The 18,822-nt window shown below is 46.3% G+C and overlaps 1 protein-coding gene across 1 annotated transcript in view; it reads left to right on the top strand.

The window, feature by feature from the left end:
- The first annotated feature begins 2,101 nt into the window (after window positions 1-2,101).
- LOC146178772 (lysosomal alpha-mannosidase-like) overlaps window positions 2,102-18,822 on the top strand; it is a 49,880-nt gene continuing 33,159 nt past the window's right edge. The window contains exons 1-4 of the mRNA XM_084580024.1: window positions 2,102-2,227; window positions 3,482-3,607; window positions 9,437-9,628; window positions 16,507-16,719. Coding sequence (XP_084436150.1) covers window positions 2,126-2,227; window positions 3,482-3,607; window positions 9,437-9,628; window positions 16,507-16,719 — 633 coding nt within the window. The 5' untranslated portion in view covers window positions 2,102-2,125. The remainder of the gene's footprint in view (window positions 2,228-3,481; window positions 3,608-9,436; window positions 9,629-16,506; window positions 16,720-18,822) is intronic.

Here is an 18,822-nt window from a genome sequence, read left to right as displayed (position 1 = left end):
ACCATGAGGTTCGCTGCCAAGGCTGGGGAGGCCGTTTCCACCCGCAGTGGGACACAGTAATTTCCTCTGTGCCGACAGTAAGACTGAAGCTCTTGTAGATTTGCTGTCGCATTTTTGTTACATGCACACAGCTAATAGTGAACGGGCGCTGGCACACACACAACACACCAGCATACACAACATGCAGCACGCCCGCCAGCCGCACCGAACTCCGATGTCTGCCACCGAAAAGGAACGATATACCAAGTGCTTAGCGCAAGGAGTTGAAAGGGGGAGAGGAAAGAAGCACACACAAAACGGAGAGCTCGCGGCCTACGCGGCATAGAGCGTGGCAGCGAGGAGGAGAGATGAAATGCGAGCCAGTGACGCAGGGGCCGCCGCTGTCTGAGAGGGAAGAGGGGAACGCGGGAGAGGAGGAGTCACTGTCTAGCCACTGCGGCCCTCGACGAAGCAACCGCCAGCTGTCTCTGAGTGTGAGTCACCGTCTGACAGCGCGGAGGGGGCCGTATACTGAACTGCCATCATTTTCTTGATATTTTGAATCGCTCAACTTAACCGACCATGCTTTTGTGCACCGGACTGCGGCCGCATTTTAAATGAAAATGCGAGTTAGTAGGCGGACAGAGGAGCATGTAGCTATAACCCAGCGCCCTCCTGGATTAAGGAACACATGGTGTAATAATTATAGTGCAGCGAAATGTGCAGAATATTTGAAATATTAGGAGTCGTACCTATTTTCTAAATTGGATACAATTAACACTAAGCATGCAGGCCATGCTGAGTGTAGAAAAATTGAAGCTCGACCACATGATGCCAATATTGGATATTTGCAGAAGGTAGACGAAGGCCATATATTGCTAATATACAATAACTATGGCGCCTACATAATTAAGGCTCCGATGAGGTTATATAAAGTCCTGTTGATGCCAGGCATAAATGGCCCTGGTCTGTCTATACAAGGTCATGACGATGCCATATATGCCCTTTATCAGGCCACATAAGGTTGCGAGGATACCATATATGCCCCTGATCAAGCCATATAAGGTCCCGTTACCCGTCCAGATATGGATTATATGTTGCATGATATGGCCAAATCTGAGCCATATAAGGGCAACATTTTGCACATATATGAACTTATCTGGCCCACATAAGGTCTTATTTGCTGTCTTATATAATTGTCTGGCAGCATATGTTCCATATCTGGAGCAGATATGGGATTTCCATAAGGGATGTCACCCAGGAGTCTTCAACCGGCTATTGCGGCTAAACCATTTGTCGCAGGACGTTCCGAGTGGCGTCAAAGTATTCGTCATTTTCCGCTGTACACACTCGCCTAAATTTGGCTCGCGGCATCTATTTCGTATATAACATCTACACCATGCGATCCGGATATAAACAAACTTTGTAAGTAGATTAGAGCGGAATATATTCTCTAGATGGCGCTACATGTTTCCTGAAAAAGACATTTCGCTTAATCTGCCTCTGCCGGATGTATATAAATGACAGCACTACTCGCTTTGCTGCCACGCGATGATGGAAGGGTATGGAGGGACCAGGCCAGGGTGAGCCAAATGTATATCACCGCCGACAGGCCACTTCCGATTATTTAGACCGACGAGGAGATTAGCTCGATAATCAATCGTTTTCTCAGTGCCGGTTCATTTCTTTATGCCCACTCTTAGCCATCCCTCTTATTCCCTGGCTCGCCTGAACCTATTCTGGGTAGAGGAGTCATCTATCGTGTCGCAAACGTTAAAGGAACTGAAAGCGACACTCGAGTTCAGCTTCGAAAACCATCAGTTGCCCCCATTACGCTATGGCACGCAGGTTACTATAATGTTTTGCTAATAAATAGCATGAATAGGCTAATATACTTTGTAAACTTTGGTGCCATAAATAGATACTTGGTATCTTGACACGTATCGCGCCTGTGATATGCCTGGCATCATGTTTCATTTTGTTAACTTCAAGAGGTCTAAGACACGGTCAAAGTATTATTGCACACAACTAGAGCATGATATTTTTTTTCACGGGTGTAAAGCCGAGAGATATCATCCAAAATGAATAATGCAACTGACCTCTTTTCTCGCCGCAGGGAGTTATCAGTGTTGGCATCCTCGCTCTGATGGATTCAGTCGACGCTCAGTCCGACGTATACTCCGATGTCTTCCGCTTCTGCCACCTACTCAATCAAAGTGACTGCTTGCACTCTGAAATTGAAAAGGAGGTGACACGCTTTTTTTTTTAATTCGCAAAAGACACGGTGGGGTTTTTACTAAAGAGTTGAATAAGCCGTTCCCGCATGAACTTGCAGAAAACTTCTGCGTTTCCTAATTGACCATTTCGAATAAAGCCCACGAGCAGCAAATGCGTCTTTTTATGGAACAGCCGTTGAGACCCAAGCAGGCGTTGTACGAAGAAGGCCACATCTCGCACCATAAGGTGGAACCTCAACATGATAGTCAACGGGCAATGTAGGCCAAAGAGTGAGCGGGGTCTATGTTATACCGTTCGAACTCAAGAGCAAACTATGGGGCCGTCTAGGCGTCTACTCTGAAGGTAAAGTTAACAATGGTTGATAAAGGTAACAAAGTTGAGTCGATGGAAAAGCAAACATAGCAGAGGGTGAAAGGTAGTTGGGTGTCCAGATGAAACTAGGAAGGTTTCGGCGATTACAGGACCCCAGCTAGAACAAGGCAAGTTTACATGAAGGGAAGAAAGGTCTGCTTGAAGGGGGTACAATCATGCTTGTGATGAGGATCACGAGAGGTGAGCGCGTCAGCCTCGTGTGTGGGTGGTGTCAGGCACGATCCTTAAAATTCAAAACTGCGCGCATAAGATAGGACAACAGATACACAAATACACAGCTCAGTTTTCTGTTGTACTGTCTTATTCACGCAGTTTTGAAGATGAGCGAATTTCAGCAACAAGCCTGCCAGCTTGTAAATGATCCTTAACGCTGTCAGGTACCCACCAGATTTCAAATGGGTATACGACTCTTCCTCGACTACTAGTCAGCTTATGGTTGGTTGGTTTGTGGAGTTTAACGTCCTGAAGCGACTCAGGCTACGAGAGACGCCGTAGTGGAGGGCTCAGGAAATTTCTACCACCTGCTGTTCTTTAACGTGCGCTGACATTGTACAGCACATGGGCGCCTTGCTTTTCGTCTCCATTGAAAAGCGGCTGCCGAGACCGGGATTCGATCCCGCATACTTGGGAACAGTAGTCGAGCGCTGTATCCACTAGGCCACCCCGGCGGAGTTCCTACTACTCAGCTTATCTGGCTTGTAGAAACGGTCATTGACCAACCCGGGATCTAACATTTAATCCCTTATTAAATGAATCTAGGAAAGAGAACAACAAGCGGGTCTTGAAACGTGTACGCTACTTCCTCTCTTTATGGATGTTTCTTGTCGCAGCAATAAAAACGGTAGTAGGTAGAGATTAACCACTGAGTAAAGTGTTTCCTTTTGCTTCGCAGTTCGGAGTAATCGTGTACAACCCCGCCAGCGTGACAGTCTCACATTACGTTCGGCTGCCGCTTTGGGTGACCGAAGAGTCCATGATCACCGTGATGGGACCCGGAGACGTCAAGATCGACTCCCAAGTAAGGGTTCTAATCTCCGCAGCAAAACAAACCAAAGCTTCTATGCATAGCAGGATGATGCGAACGATAACGCTAGCAGGGCCCGCCCCATCCGTCACGCCGAAACATCATCGCGCCGCTGTAATCGTTCATTGGGAGGAATAGGTTAATTTTGATATTGTTACGGGCAGGCCAGCCGATCGACACAGGAGAACAGAGAGAAGACGGCCAATTACTGCGAGATGATTTAATGAATCGTGGGGGGCCTAGGCAAACGTTTCTTCTTCTTCTGCATCTTCTACCTTGATAAATGGCACATGCCCACGAAGGGGATTGGCCAAGCTTCAGTTTAGATGGCCAAATATACTTCAGACACTGAATTAGTCTGATAAATCAATTATTATTATTTATTTATACTGTAAGCCTTTTCAGTAGCGTGGTTTTTTGGGCTTGTTGGTACATGATTCCAATACACTATAGCGCAGCAAAAGACGAGGACACAAGAGCGAGAGACGAACACAACGTTCGTCTCTCGCTCTTGTGTCCTCGTCTTTTGCTGCGCTATAGTGTATTGGTATTGTAAGCCTTTTGACAGGCTCATACAGGAGTGGGTAAAAAAGTCACAATTTCACAGACAGTTTACAATATATCCTAGAAGACAAAAAAAAACAACAACAACAAAGGAATAACAAGGAACATTTTCGTACCGACAATGTATGCGCATGAAATACACTTAAAGCACTCCGTGATTTGCTAGGGCAATCCGCATAAATGCCTCTGCTCACATTGTTGCAGTTTGCTGGGCGAAAAATATTTCCACCTTGGTGATGAATTCATCTGCAGATGTGGAGGAGACAATGTCGAGTGGCAGATTATTCCAGACTTCTATCATGGACGGAAAGAAGGAATGTTTAATCGTGTTACAGCAGGTGATAAATGGCCTGATCGTCCTGTCATGGTTTGTTCTGGCTGAATGTTTGTATGGTGGTTTTAAGTATTCTTGTTTGTTGATATTAATACAGTCATGATAGAGAAGTTAAAAAAAGTTTAAAGAAGCAATGCGTCGCCGGCTGTTCAAAGTTTGGACGTCTGCTCTGTTGCGCAGCGCGGTTGCCAAGACATGCCGCGAGACATGCCGGTTGCCAAGGTATCATCAACTACATTATTAACTACATTATCAACATTATCAAGTAAACAAAAAATATAAGATTTAAGATCACAGAACTAAATGCAAGAAAAAAATACGGAGCAAAAATATGGAAGCTTGTAAACTTGGAATACAATTAGTAAGGGAATCTCTCCTTAGCTATGATGTATTTATGTAAATAAGGACAAATTTGAGGCAACGCAAATCCTCTCTCCCTCGTAGCTAAAGAAAGAAGAAGCGAGACCGACAAAGTAAATCCCAGTTGGGGTATTGGAATTTCTAAATGTATCCTTCTTTGCTTTGAAAACCTTCGGCAATCGAAAAGGAAATGATCAATAATTTCAATCTCACCACAAGCCTCACAAACGTTTTGGGGGCTTAACCTGCATCTACATAAGCAAAGATATAGGCGAGGGATCCCGCATTGCATAAGATTCAACATTATCTCACATTGCCATGATTGACATGAACGAACATTCCATGGGTACATGAGATGTTTGTATTCTACTGTGAATAGCAAGGCTGCATTGCATGAGGCGGCTATGCTATGTGTTGATAGACATTACAAAATTATGATGTTAGGAACGGTACGTAGAACGCGTGCATCAAGAGCTGATTTAGCCAAGAAGTCTGGATATTACCATTCAGATACTGTAGAAATTCATTCTGGAAAATACTGCGATGATCTAACACCCAGATGAAGCGTATTTCTTTCACCCATTCTGGAATGAAATACTCTAGTCAGCGGCTCAAAAACGCATCCCGTGCTGACTCCAGTGGCAACAAAACGGGACGACTGTTTGATAAAAAAAATTACGTTTGACATATTGTAGGGAACATTTGAATGTGCAATCCCAATTGTGATGAACTCTGCTAAAATAATAGGTGTATAATCCGGGACGCGCACTGAAAAACTCTAGGGAGGAGACTGAAAATCTTACAATCGCTGCCATCTGTAAGTTCACAGACGCTTCTGTGGCGATTACAGTGTGATCAAGGAACAATTCAAGGTAATCAGATGGGACACTGGATGTTAGACTTTAAGGTAACTGCTTAACTTTAGATCGAAATATAGATTCAGAATTGATATTCATAATGAACATTGTGTAACCAACAATACCTATAGAACAAAGGTCTACACCGATGCTTGCTAAATTGCTCTGCGTGAAAACGACCTGGGGCATGTAGAACCATGGCCACTAGTTAGTCAAAAATAGGGGCGGGTTGGACACAAAAATATGTATAGCCATCACGGGACTAGACTCGAATTACCTCAAGAATTATCTGACAGTTACAAGGCGGAAATGGAAGCTAAGCTCCGGAATACGAGCCTCCAATTAGAGAACTGCGATGGAGACTGGCTGAGAGATCTAGGGAGAGGCGCAGAGCACGTCGCTCTAACAGCAGCAAAGGATGCAGCCTACATTTTGGAGAACCAGAAAAACGAATGAAGCAAAAATCCAGAATCGGTCTCACGTAGGCTTTGTACAGAAGTAGTGGAGTATCACGACGCATTCCAAATTTCCTGTCCGTTACTCATGCGTAGGAGCCTACTAGGTGCACGCTCACCTTTCTAAACATTATACTTCATGAGAGACCTCCACTCCATGCTGGCATCATACCTAACGCCTAAATACTGCACATATTCTACTTGAGATATGACGTCTCAGCTGTAGTTGAACGAAATATAAGGAGGTTTGGTTTTAAAAACTACGAATATTGCACACGTTTAAAACCAACTTAATTTTTGTCCAACAAGAATGCTATGTCATCTGCATACACATGTACAGTGACATCAAGATGAACCGGAATATCACGCATCAACATGTTAAAAAGGAATGACCTGACCACAGAATCCTTGGGCTCCCCTCTTGTCTGTGCCTACGTACCTGAGGTAAATAAATCATCAGTGCAAAAACGTTTTGTCCTTTCAAAAATTCACCGCACCATGCATAAATGTAGAACGATGGACGCAATAATGATAACTTGTTGAGCAGACTGGAGTGCTCAGTGCTGTCGATGGCCTTGGCAAGGCCGAGCGGCACTAACTTAGCTGATACCTCATTGTTGCACATAGTGAAGCGAATTCTGCGTTTAAATCTATATCATTCGATGATATTGAGCATCCATGGCGGCCGCCAATCAGGGCAGAATTCAAAGCATTGACTTCTGAAACATCCTTTGAGAGGCAGCCACGCACAATTGTTTCTATGATTTTTACCAGGTTTAAAGAGGGTAGGAAATGGCTAGAAAGATTACTGATAAACGTTTTTAATGTGTAGAACGAATGTTTCCGAGCGTTCCCCCAAAGTAAAACTTCTTGGAACAAAGGCAGTGATTTATCAATAATTTTAAAAACTACGTTTTTTGAAATTCGCGGACTACTCAGTTCTCGCGTGGCTGTGAGATTTGGAACCATTCAGCCGTGCGTTCTTACGTGACGAGTACCGAGAGTGACAGGTAAGACAGGCTGCCATTGGCTGCAGCCGCGACGGCCACTACGTCACGGACACACTTCCGCTAGCTGCGAAAGTCTGTTCGAGTGCTGCGTGCAGTGCATGCGTGAACCCGAGCTTGCCGCTCCGGTTCGCGATGTTAACCGATAAGGTGGTGGCATCGGACTGAAAGTGTGCGTCGCTGCAGGAGTGCGAAAAGAGCACGGGCTGGTCCGATTCAGCACCGTACCGATTAAAAAGGCAGCATCAACCTTCGTGTACCGGCCGATGGCGCAGCAGCGTACTGCAGTACCGTCTTGTCTTTTTAGCATCGACCATTTGTGCTGCGTGTTGATAATTATATAGAACGTGCATCAAAAATGGTCTTCCCTCAGCTTCATCGCGAAAGTACACAGATTCGCACCGCTTCGACTACTGTTCCCAAGGACGCGAGATCGAATCCCGGCCTCGGCGGCAGCTTTTCGATGGAGGCGAAAAGCAAGGCGCCCGTGTGCTGTGCAATGTCAGTGCACGTTAAAGAACCCCAGGTGGTCGAAATTTCCGGAGTCCTCCACTACGGCGTCTCTCATAGCCTGAGTTGCTTTGGGACGTTAAACCCCATAAACCAACCAACCAAATTCGCACCGCTTAAGTGCAGCACCGGATGCCGCTAGGTTACGGCAGAGATGCCGTCCCCGGGCGCTGCGGCCAACGGCACTCCGGTCGTGCGCTGCTCCCTGGTCATTACTAGGCCTTGTTTCTTTTGCATGGAAGCCACGGCGGAGGGCGTTTTGGAATCGCCTGTTTCGCTGCGTTTCTAGCGTAGCCGCTCGCATGCTCCTGTGTGCGATTCTTGCGTGTAGCTGCGGAAGTTGGTGACAACCTGCGCTGCCGAACTGCATGTACTGAGCTGCTTTGCCGATGCTTTGCGCTGTCAATCCTGGCTCGAACGATGCGTACATATGAGATAAAACACGCGTGCACGTTACGCATTGGCACTTCCTAAACGATGTGCGAAAGGACTTAAAAAAACACTACACTGCCCTTTTTGATAATCTCAATTCTTAAGATTCGCGGACAAATAATTCGTGCTCACATGTAATTCGATATCCAAACTATGTAGGGATCATCAGTCCGTGCTCTTGTCTGTGATACGTGTATGCATTCCATTCGTTATGCACCGCAACAGATGCTTCTCGCCGACCATAATGAAAGCGCTCCTGGCTAAAAATGACGACACAATGTTTACACGCGGGCAACTCGCACGCTCGATCGTCTGCCAGCATCAATGCAGAGTCGATGCTATCGCGTCAACTCCGCTAGGGGTCACCGGCCGCCGTTGGTCAAACCGCAGAAGACGGTACCAAAGGTATTGACACAGGAGACTCACCCCGGCAGTGTGAGAGAAGAAAAGGGTTTTGTAGAAAGCCGTGCTCGGTAGGAGTGAACACTAATTTGCGCTGAATGAGACAGGGATATAAAGGAAAGTACTCCACCGCGGCGGCCACCGGTGTGTGTTGACAGCGGCTTGCACACCTGCAGGTATGCGCTCGCGAACGACCCGAGTCGTTCACGCTGCTGTCGCACACAATTCCGAGAGGTCAAGAAACTGACTGAAGCGGCGGTCCAGGAAGACACCAAACAAGATTGAAACCTATGCATACTCGGACGGGACGGCAAATGCGTGGGCGACGCTCGGGAAAACAGGCGCGGCAACCGGAAGTCTGAGAATTGAGCATCACCCGATGACGCTTCGGGGGCGGGCGGAGTTCCCGAGCTGTCGTCTTCGTTTTTTTTTTTTCTGGTATCTCCGAGTATTACGTTGAGGGGGAGATGAGGAGCGCCATTTTTAATCGCCTACATCTCCGGCGTTTGAAGGGGTTATCGAAGCCAGCTGAAAAATAATTGCGGTGAATTGACTTTTGAGGGAGTACCTATCTCTCAAACAATTTATTTCCCCTTATTTTAGGCATTTCATATCCCCTTTAGGTCGAGCTTTCGCCGAATGTTTTCAACATGAAATCCTTTCCCACGGTCTTTCAACAGTAATACAATTTGGTTTTGGGTGGTTTTGGTCTGGGGAACGGATGACTTAGAGGGTGAGGTAGAAGCACGACGCTTCTGCGTAGGGCATGTGATTTCAACACCATTAGATTGTTTTGCAATTTAAATATTAGATTTCAGCGCTTCAAAGAGCTAGAATGTGGCTAGTTCCAGCCCTTCTACGTTTTCAGCCTGTGTTATTTCTTGTCCCATTTTATCTTGCAGGTGGTGCCGCTAGCACCACACCCTCACCACATACCTGAAAGCGATGGTGTCGCTAGGTCTTCGATGGTATTTCGCGCAGATGTGCAACCCATGGGCGCCAGTTTGTACAGCGTACAAAGGGAACACCTGACACTTGACCAGCCTGAAAAAGCCTCCGAAAATAGCGAGGAGGATAATTTTATCGAAAACCAGGTACGTAATACTACATACCCTGTAGATTACATCTAATGAAAGCAAAAGTTAAGCTGGCGTCTCTCTTATTTAGGATTAAAGTAAGCGCGCATGATTTTGTCCCTGTAAAGCAGTCATGAGCAGAACATATTGATACAAACAATAGTCGACGACTAAGCGGAGACAGTCAGTGGTCAGTTGGCGCAAACGACAAAGTGGTTGCTAGTTAGCGAAGACGACGAAGTTGGTTGCCTGAAATCGCGCTCGGACCGCTTTCGGACTTCAGCAGTCTTCTAGGCCAAGTGCGTTTCCTGGACTTTTAGCGCAATACCTGTTGCAGTCGGGTGGAGGTGCTGAGTACGCTTTCCAACGTTTACATGCTTCACGAGGAATCTGACTCTGGTCCACCAGCGACTCAGTCACCGACTCCGCGGACAGTCGCCTGGGTTTGGGCCCCTATCCGCCCCCACAAGGATGACGCAGCCGCAACTCTCGCGCCACCTTGACATGGCCACTGATCCAAGCCTCTCGGCGCGGATCCCCTGCCACCCGCCGCGAAGACCACCATCTTTTCACATCGACATCTTCGAAGACGTTGGAGATTGGCTCGCGACCTTCCAGCGAGTAACACGGTACAACGGCTGAAGTGACAAGCACAAGCTCCATAATGTTTACTTTGCCCTTGAAGAGACTGCCCGTACGTGGTTCAAAAACCACGAAGGCGCCCTTACCCCCTAGCAAGCGTTTTGCCGTGAACTTCTCACCACCTTCCCCTACACCGACCTCCGCGAGAAAGATGAAGCTGCACTTAAGTCGAGATACCAGCGGCAAAATGAAAGTGTGCGGATATACTGCGAAGACATGACTTGTCTCTTCCAGCGCGCAGACCTCAATATGGCAGAGGAGAAGAACCTTCGCCACCTCGTGCGTGCAGTTAAGCAGGAGCTGTTTGCTGGCCCCATTCGCAGCCCACCACGTACCATTGCTGAATTCCTCGCGGAGGCAACGACCATGGAAACGACGCTCCAAGAACGTGCCCGGCAGCACAACCGAGATGTCGGCAGCCTGGCCCCAGATGCTTTTTCGTCGTGCCATGGAGGCTTCCGAACGCCTTACGTGACCTCATTCGGTCGGTTGTTCGGGAAGAAATCTAACGTCTACGTCTGCCTCAGATTTCTCCCGTGAAATCACTGACCGAAGAAGTCAGAGATGATGTAACGCCAGGCTGAGCATGAATTCCTGGTCACCAACGTACTGCAGCGCTTCGATGAGATGCCCACGCATACATCCGTTGTTTCTCAGGCAGCTGCCTACGATCCTGTCGCTACCACGCCTCCACGGGTCGATGACAAACGAACGTACGCATCCGTTGCACGTCAAGCAGCTGCCAGTGGTCCTATTGGCCCGACACCTGTGGTTAGCCACGTCAGTCCGTATGACGCATCGGCTCAAGCTGTGGCGCCTGTTTCACGCCTTCGCAAGACGGAAGTCTGGCGTACGCGGGACCACAGGCCAATCTGCTTCTACTGCGGGGAGGTCGGTCACCTTTACCGTGCATGCCCATATCGCCGAGTGGGATTTCGCGGCTTCGGACCTGATGCGCTCTGTCCACGAAATGGCGAACGGTCACTTGAAATTGAAGCTCGTCTGTCGGCCCGTCAGAGACCTGGTGATACAGTTGCTATGACTCTAAATCGTCATCTCCGTTGCGGTACCTTTCCCTAAGCTTTCCCCCAGTCCACCCGGGGAAAGCTAATTCCAGCGATCTCCGGGGCAAGGCCGCTGCTGTCAGAAAAAGTGAAGATCCTCCGCCGCTGACACACCGATACGTTTATTTCTCCCAGGGGCAGGGTAGCGACAGCATCCGACGCGCTACTTCTGATTTGTGTGTGACAATTGACGGAACTGACACGATCGCTTTACTTGATACCGGTGCAGACTATTCAGTGATGAGCCACTGCCTCGCCCAGGAAATGAGCAAAGTTTTGACGCCATGGTTGGGCCTTAGCACTAACACGGCTGGAGGTCTACTCGTTAGCCCGGCTGGAAGGTGCACAGTCCGAATCGACATCCGTGGCTTCATCTACGCCAACAAGCAACCACTTCGTCGTCTCCGCCGACTAGTCACCGACTGTCTCCGCTTCGTCGTCAACTATAGTTTGTATCAATATTCTAACTTTGCTCGGCGCTTTATGGTTTTGTTTTGTATGGTCGGCAGCTCATCTTCTACCACATTTTGTGAAGACAAAGGTCAACTGAAAACTAGTATTTATTTTTTTCCTCGCTTATTTTAAACCTCCGACGCCACGACCGGATAATGGTCTCTTATCACTACATAAGTGAATGGCAGTGCGTCCGGAGCTCAAATATTCCCACCTGAAAAAATATATCTTGGAGAAACTATACAAACGCTAAGACCATGACTAAACAGCGTTCACTAGCTCCTGTTCGCAGGTTCCTCTCAAGGATAATATTTCGTAACCATTGTCTTCACTCTTCACTTAATCAGTCGTCTTTTGCCTGCCTCTAATATCCTACAGGTACTCAGTAGGATACTAATTTGACGCATCCAATCATGTGAAATCCCTCCCAACAAGCATATAAATCGCCGCTTACTTAAGCCGCACCAACGTTTCTGCTTGGTTTAGGGGCAGCCTCGGCATGTCTAATTCGGCATTGAAGATTCCGGAAAGCCGGGATTCACTATATATAAACCCATCATAAAGACGAAGACTGGGTTGGCAGCGCCTGCTAATTCGGAATCATCATATTATCCCCTGACGTGGCAGAACCATGCGATTCCTCAGTGCAAGGACGTGTCACCGGTCTACTAATAACTGGCTGGGCCATGTGCGTGGTTTTTCGCTTTTTCGCTTATGATGCCGGCAATGATAAGGCCGGGTTTTCTGTAAAAGGCACCTTTAAATATTATATCGCGTTTCGTTCTGTTTGTCATTTTGAGTTCAAATAATGCTTGTTTAAGATTACCACGTCTCATTAAGACGTGGTAATCTCTGAATTACAATGATCTCCAAACGTTCTTCTTGTTCCTCTGTGTCCCATAGGTATCAGCCCGGTTAAACATGTGTAATATGTCATTACGATGCATCCGCCTGTCTGTGTCGGCTGCAAAACAAAAACCGCCTATTCGGAGCCCTCTAATTAAACTAATCTGCTAATTAATAGTGTAAATGCGATCTATCGTTGCTAGTGTAGCCTCATGAAAAGCGGGATACATAATGCAGAATTCAGTTGAATTTTAGTTCTAGTTTGGTGCAAATGAGTTAACATTTCCTTCATCGTGTACGAAATACATAATAATTTATGTTTATTCACATTTTACATGTTTATTTCAGTTGTTAAAAAGAATTAAACCTTTTCGGTTTCGCAGACGATCTATACAAAAGACGCCTCACTGTACGCAATCTCCTCAGTCGCAGATGCTCAAACTAAGAAGTTCCATGCGTTGCAGGAAACATCAATAGAATGCCGATCCGTCCTCCCTTGTCGATTGCAAAATATGCCCTACTGCCTCTGAAGAAAGCGCGCCTATTTCTGGCCAGCGCTCAGATAAGAAATTGTTGGCTCTTAACCATTATTTCACCCATTATCGAGCGATAGAGGTATTATATATATTTTACAATAATGTCTATCGAAACCTTTGGAACGATATGCGACATGAGGTTGTCGTGTTAGGTTATATTTTATACAAAATATACTAATTATCCCTAAATATTAATACGTGCAAATAGTGTATTGGGTGCTAGAGCCACCACTGGAGCGAACGGCGCTAATGTCGACCATGGGGAGTAAGTGGGATCATGTGACCCCTCTTAGGGCTGCTGAAGCAGACGCTTGATTGAATTTGTGCGTTTTAAAAGCTAATAGTGACATTTATTTATGTATTTTTGGTTGATAAAGAGTGCCAGCCTTACACTTTTGACCTTGCATCGTTACTGAGGCTGCTGACGTTTATTCAGGCTGTTGCTACGGTCCGTTACGGCTTTGCACCCGGAGGTAAGCGACGCGACCCGAAGCGAGCTCCGTTTGCTACCCGAAACATAAGCTCACACAATCTTCCTTAATCAAAACTTTATTGGGCAAAGAAGCAAGTGACCATTCTCATGATGTGCGCAGCGGACATTTCTGCGAGCAAGATCTCGTCCATGGAGTTGGCACTTTAAGTTCGGTGGGCGGCAGAAGGAGCGGCGCGCACGGTTTTAACTGGCGCTTGTCACTTGCGACGCTAGCGATACTATTGCTGGAATGAATGGAAAGATGATGGCTTCTACATGGAGCAGTATGCTCGCAAAGAAAGGAAGAATCATGCGAAAGCCTGAAGGTCTTAAATTATTTTAAATGAACGCGTTGACACGGAAATTTAACTGAAGTGAACTAGAAGATTCTGCCGCCTCGGGTAGCGGTATGATTGGTGAGTTGTCTCAGGCAGAGTCTCCGGTGCTGATGTAGTTTCAAATGGCAGAGTCCGTGAACAAACGAAAGATAGAGAATTGCATGCATGTTGTGATGTGCTAATCGATTCGAGGTATGCGTAACAGAAAAAGCTACTCTGCGCCGGAAAAACAAATCTCCGCTCAAACCAAGAGTCCCAATGACGGCATACTCACTGGGCGAGAACTCTCTGCGTGGAATGCACTTCTTCACACTTGTAAAACCTTATTTAAAAGCATCACCACAGTTAAATTTGTCTGGTTAAAAGCAGCAGGCGAACGGTGCTCTTCCGCCGGCCCTATGCGAAGGCGTTTAGCCTCTGTCAGGCTCCTGACAGTCCTCTGCTTTTGCAGAGGAATCCTATTACCTGTTCAGTGACCGTTTTAATGTGACTGGCTGTGCAACAGCTTCAGTTTTTGTTCTTTCATAACAAAGTCAATGCTGCAGCCGGCGCACGTTGTCGTACGTAAAGCTCGCCAACTTCGATAACTCTGATTCGGTGAAGTGCTTTCTTGCCTAATGAGTGGGTCTAATACCACACATTAAAGGGACACTAAAGAGAAACATTAAGTGGGATTGCATCGATAGAATGCCAGTTCCTGGTTACAGAAATGCCACTCTTACTGAAAAGAAAGCTGTTGTAAGATAGTAAAGAGGAAGAACAGGAAAGCAGGTATTGCCGCCACAGCCGAAACGGCCGACACTCGCAACTACAAATCACGTGACGTACAAGGGATTCCGGAGGCTGACAAACGCTAATACCGATGCCCGTTAGAATGCGGTAGTAGGTTTTGTCTCGAATATCATAACATGCTTTTAGCACGCGTAAAAGACGGCGAAAAGACAACGTAAATGTTGCAAGGCAAGTATAAAAATATACTTCATGGCGCCACAGGCGTCCACTTCAGTTTCGGTTATTTTCCGGCTCAGGCCCTTTTGGACCTGCGGCGCCAGAAAAATGAGCTCGGAGCTACCCTGAGTGCGTATCGAATGAAGATCACGACTCGGCACTCACCTGTAAAGTATTCTCCGCTCCCCGCGCGCCAGCAATCACGGAGTCTCCTCTTGCGTCATAGTGTGCGTTATCCTACCCTACTACGTAGTAGGAGAAAACAGTTTGAATTCGACCGGCGGGAAGAAAAAAAAACCTCAATTTCCTTTCACAATATCTCAGCAATAATACGATTTTTTGCTGCCGGAAATGCGGCGACAGTGTCACCAAATGCCATTTATTAGATTTTGATAGCATATTTGGGTGTCTTTAGTCTCCTTTAAGCTTATACAGGCCTAGATGGAGGTGTATAATAAATAAAGAAATAAACGTAATACAAACGCGCAGCTAAACTGCCTAGGAAAGCATCCTACAGCAGCCGTTTAACGCGAATTACCCCACTTAGTTCGTCCCGCGGGCGCTTCCGAAAGGTGGCACCATGGTATGTCCTCGCGCTCAATAATGCGACAGTACTTTATACGCCTATCAAAAAATTTTAAATGCAATCTGTAATTTAAAGCTCAGTTTTGATCACAATTACCTAATTACCGCTAATTAATTACGACATGTTATTTTGTTGAGTCCTCAGCTACTCATGTATAGTATCAATTGGTCAGGAAGTATTGTGATCATTTATGTGTTCCCCACAGCACAATGTGCACAGAAATGTCTCCCCTAGCTATGAAGACTTTCCCAGTATGACCATGCCTGAGCCTGACGCTCCATCGGGAGATACCGAAATAGTCTACCTGTTTCTACTAGAGTTACGTAGTTTATATAATGGTCTTCGAAATCAGAAGACTGATTTTTGTATACTTTTATACCGCTTAAGCTGTACTTTCCTAAAGTGATTATATTACCACGCATGTCCTGCGGTGGTCCTGTATTGGAGGAAGATGAGGTGTTGCACGAGAAGCTGAAGAAGAAGAGGAAGCTGGTTTCGCTCGATCTGGGTGTGCTAACGACCAGCGCATCTAATGAAGGTATGAAAGAGCACTGAGCAATGGTAGCAGGGGTGAGCTTCAGTTCGCAAGTAGACAAGTGTACTTGCCAAACGTTGGCCCAACTTCCGAACTGAGGCTGCCCCCTTCATCTTTGATCAGTGATCTTTCATACCACGTACCAATCTTTTTTTTCTCATTCTACCCTATATGATGAAGAATTACCTAAGAATACGGGAAAGTAAATGCTACAGTTTTATTGCTCGTGTGTCATGAATCAGTCACAAATTTCCGAAAATAATTTTTCCATTGCATCTTAAATTCCGAAGGTTGTAGTTAAAAACATGCAACTTCCTGAATCAAGTTTTTGAAAATAAATTCAAAGCGTTTTCGTACTTATACTTCGACTATATCATTTTTGTGCCCTTGTACACTAGTTCCAAATAATACCGTCTACAATTATATCGCTCATGTCGTTTGTTTGTTTATAATGCTTTCTTTGTTTTGTTCAACAGCTATACCGCGTAGAGTTGGACCCAGACACAGGCCTCATATCGGCAGTCATTCTACGTGACCTGAAGTGGACCGTGCCACTTCGGCAGACATTCGGTAGCTACCTTTACGAAGAGAACAATCGATACACAAGTAAACATCCTGGCCACTACGTGTTCAGCGCTTACAGCGAGGCTGAGGAGTTGAGCCGCGTTTCCCAATATCGTATAGTTAAGGTAGGTGTTGTGAATGATAAGTGCTCTCGTTGCTAACATTGCATGTGTGAGATTTACTCCTCCAATAGGCACTGATTACGCGTTTTTTTTTTTTTTGGGGGGGGGGGGGGGGACACAAGCATGGCACCTATAGGACGCTAATTCATATCGTACAGTACTGTATGCAGTGTGTCTAAGGAATTCTAAAAGAGTCTGGTGAAAAATGAAAGTGGAACAGTGAACAATATTCACTTAAAGTGTATAATCAAGCAGTCGTATAGCAGCCCTACGAGCGTCCTCTCTGATAGCGGGACGCAGCTGAGTACACCAAAAATGAACCCGAACCATTTGCGCCCCTCGACTGTTGAGCAGAAAAGAGTCCTTCGTTTTTCTTTTTGCAAAAAGAGGTCATCTGTGCCGGAAAGCCTCTTGTTCAATACAGTAGACTTCGACACCCAAGGAGTGCCAAAAGGCGTACTTAAAGCAAGTCAGATGCTTGAGGAATGAAACCGGTCACTTTGGTATCTCTATGATTGCAACTGCGTTTAGTTCCAAGTCACCCAAACCATTTCAGAGGCTTTGCATGTGCACGACTTTTGATTGGCCCACCACACTGTGACGTCGTATTCTACATTACCTAGCGGGGGTAATTCAACCAGCCATTTCACTTATATCATCGGTCAAACCGGGTTAAACTCCTAAGAAGTTTAGTGTGTAGCACTACTTCACTCGCTTCAAGCTAACCTAGAATGTTCTTGCTTAGACATACTGAGGTCTGACGAGAAATTGATACCATTGGAGCGGACCTAATTCCAACACCAAAGAATTACTCGGGGAAAAGCGAGCAGGGAACGTCACAGCTGTCGCCGTAGCCTATCTCCATGCGTGCAGTCTGCAACACACTCTAGCGCTTACGATCCACGTCGTCTCTATCATTTCCATCTGTGCGGAAAAGCTTTCGAACAGGCTACATGATTTAAGGACGTAAAAACGCTACCATCTCTTATAACGGCATTGAAAACATGTGCTTTATAACGGGTTTATTTGAAGCGGGTTGTAGTGTTTGAAGAAAAACTTGTATCAGTATGCTAGGAAATTTACTGGTTCGTTGATTTATAAAGTTGGCATTAAGCTCTTTGGCGCCCATTCCTGGGTTTCGCGTCGTCGTTGCCGTTGTCCCTCAGATCCGGCTCCCCAGCTTAAGCAGCGCGCGCTCCTGTCCCCCCCCCCCCCCCCTCTTTTTCCGTGGACGCGACCGCGTGTGTTCTCCGATTGCTGCGCTATACGGCACACCTCTCGCCACGCGTGAACGCCCTCTTCCTGCGTGGCAGCGACGGTATTCGGTTTCGGAAGCGCCGGCTCGCTATCAGTGGATCGCGGTGCGTGCATCCCAAGCTGAAACGCAGAGCCACGTTTTCTTGACTCGCTAATGGCGTCAGCGGCATCAGTCAGTCACTGCTATCTCTCCTGGTCACACCATACTAATTCCGAACACCACAGACGCATGCCGGTTGAAAACTGTTGTAGGGTACTGTCCGATATCTTTATGCAACATGGATTATAAGATATTTGCGAAGTTTCTGTCTTGTCGTCAGCAGCTTGCGGCATTAGTCTCTTCGCCGCCCAACATTCTTATGGGCCCACTCGCTCCTTCTCACAAACTCCCGATACCTTAATTGCTCTCCTCACTTCTCCGGCCACAAAACGTCTTTTATGACAGTCAAAAACTGTTACTGGAGTGTTTATTAAAGAAATATTTGTGAAAAATAAAACTGCTGTCTGTAATTGTACATACATGTCGTGCTCGATATTTTTACCTCAATCTATCGAAAAAGTTGAAACAGCTGATGAGCTGCGCTCAAATTTCTCATTAGGAAGTAAGGTAATCGTCGGCTATTTTTTATTTATTGTCATTCATCATCCCGTTTTCTAATTATATAACCTGCAAAGTGAGTAGTGTACATTGCCGCGCTTTTCGTTAGACCATTTTCAATCTTCTGATGGCCGGCCACCTCCTCAGCGCCATAAGAAAACAGGAAAACATTTTGTTACCTCTGTTTATATCTCGTTACTTCTGTTTATAGATTTAACCAAATGCGTTTTACAGTTTCATAATAGTGCTCC

The sequence above is a fragment of the Amblyomma maculatum genome, chromosome 9 (genome assembly GCF_055883805.1).
Source record: "Amblyomma maculatum isolate TAMU_Amacu chromosome 9, ASM5588380v1, whole genome shotgun sequence".
In the NCBI taxonomy this organism is placed as follows: domain Eukaryota; kingdom Metazoa; phylum Arthropoda; class Arachnida; order Ixodida; family Ixodidae; genus Amblyomma; species Amblyomma maculatum.
The sequence above is the reverse complement of the archived record's forward strand: the minus strand, read 5'-3'. Positions and strand labels throughout refer to the sequence as shown.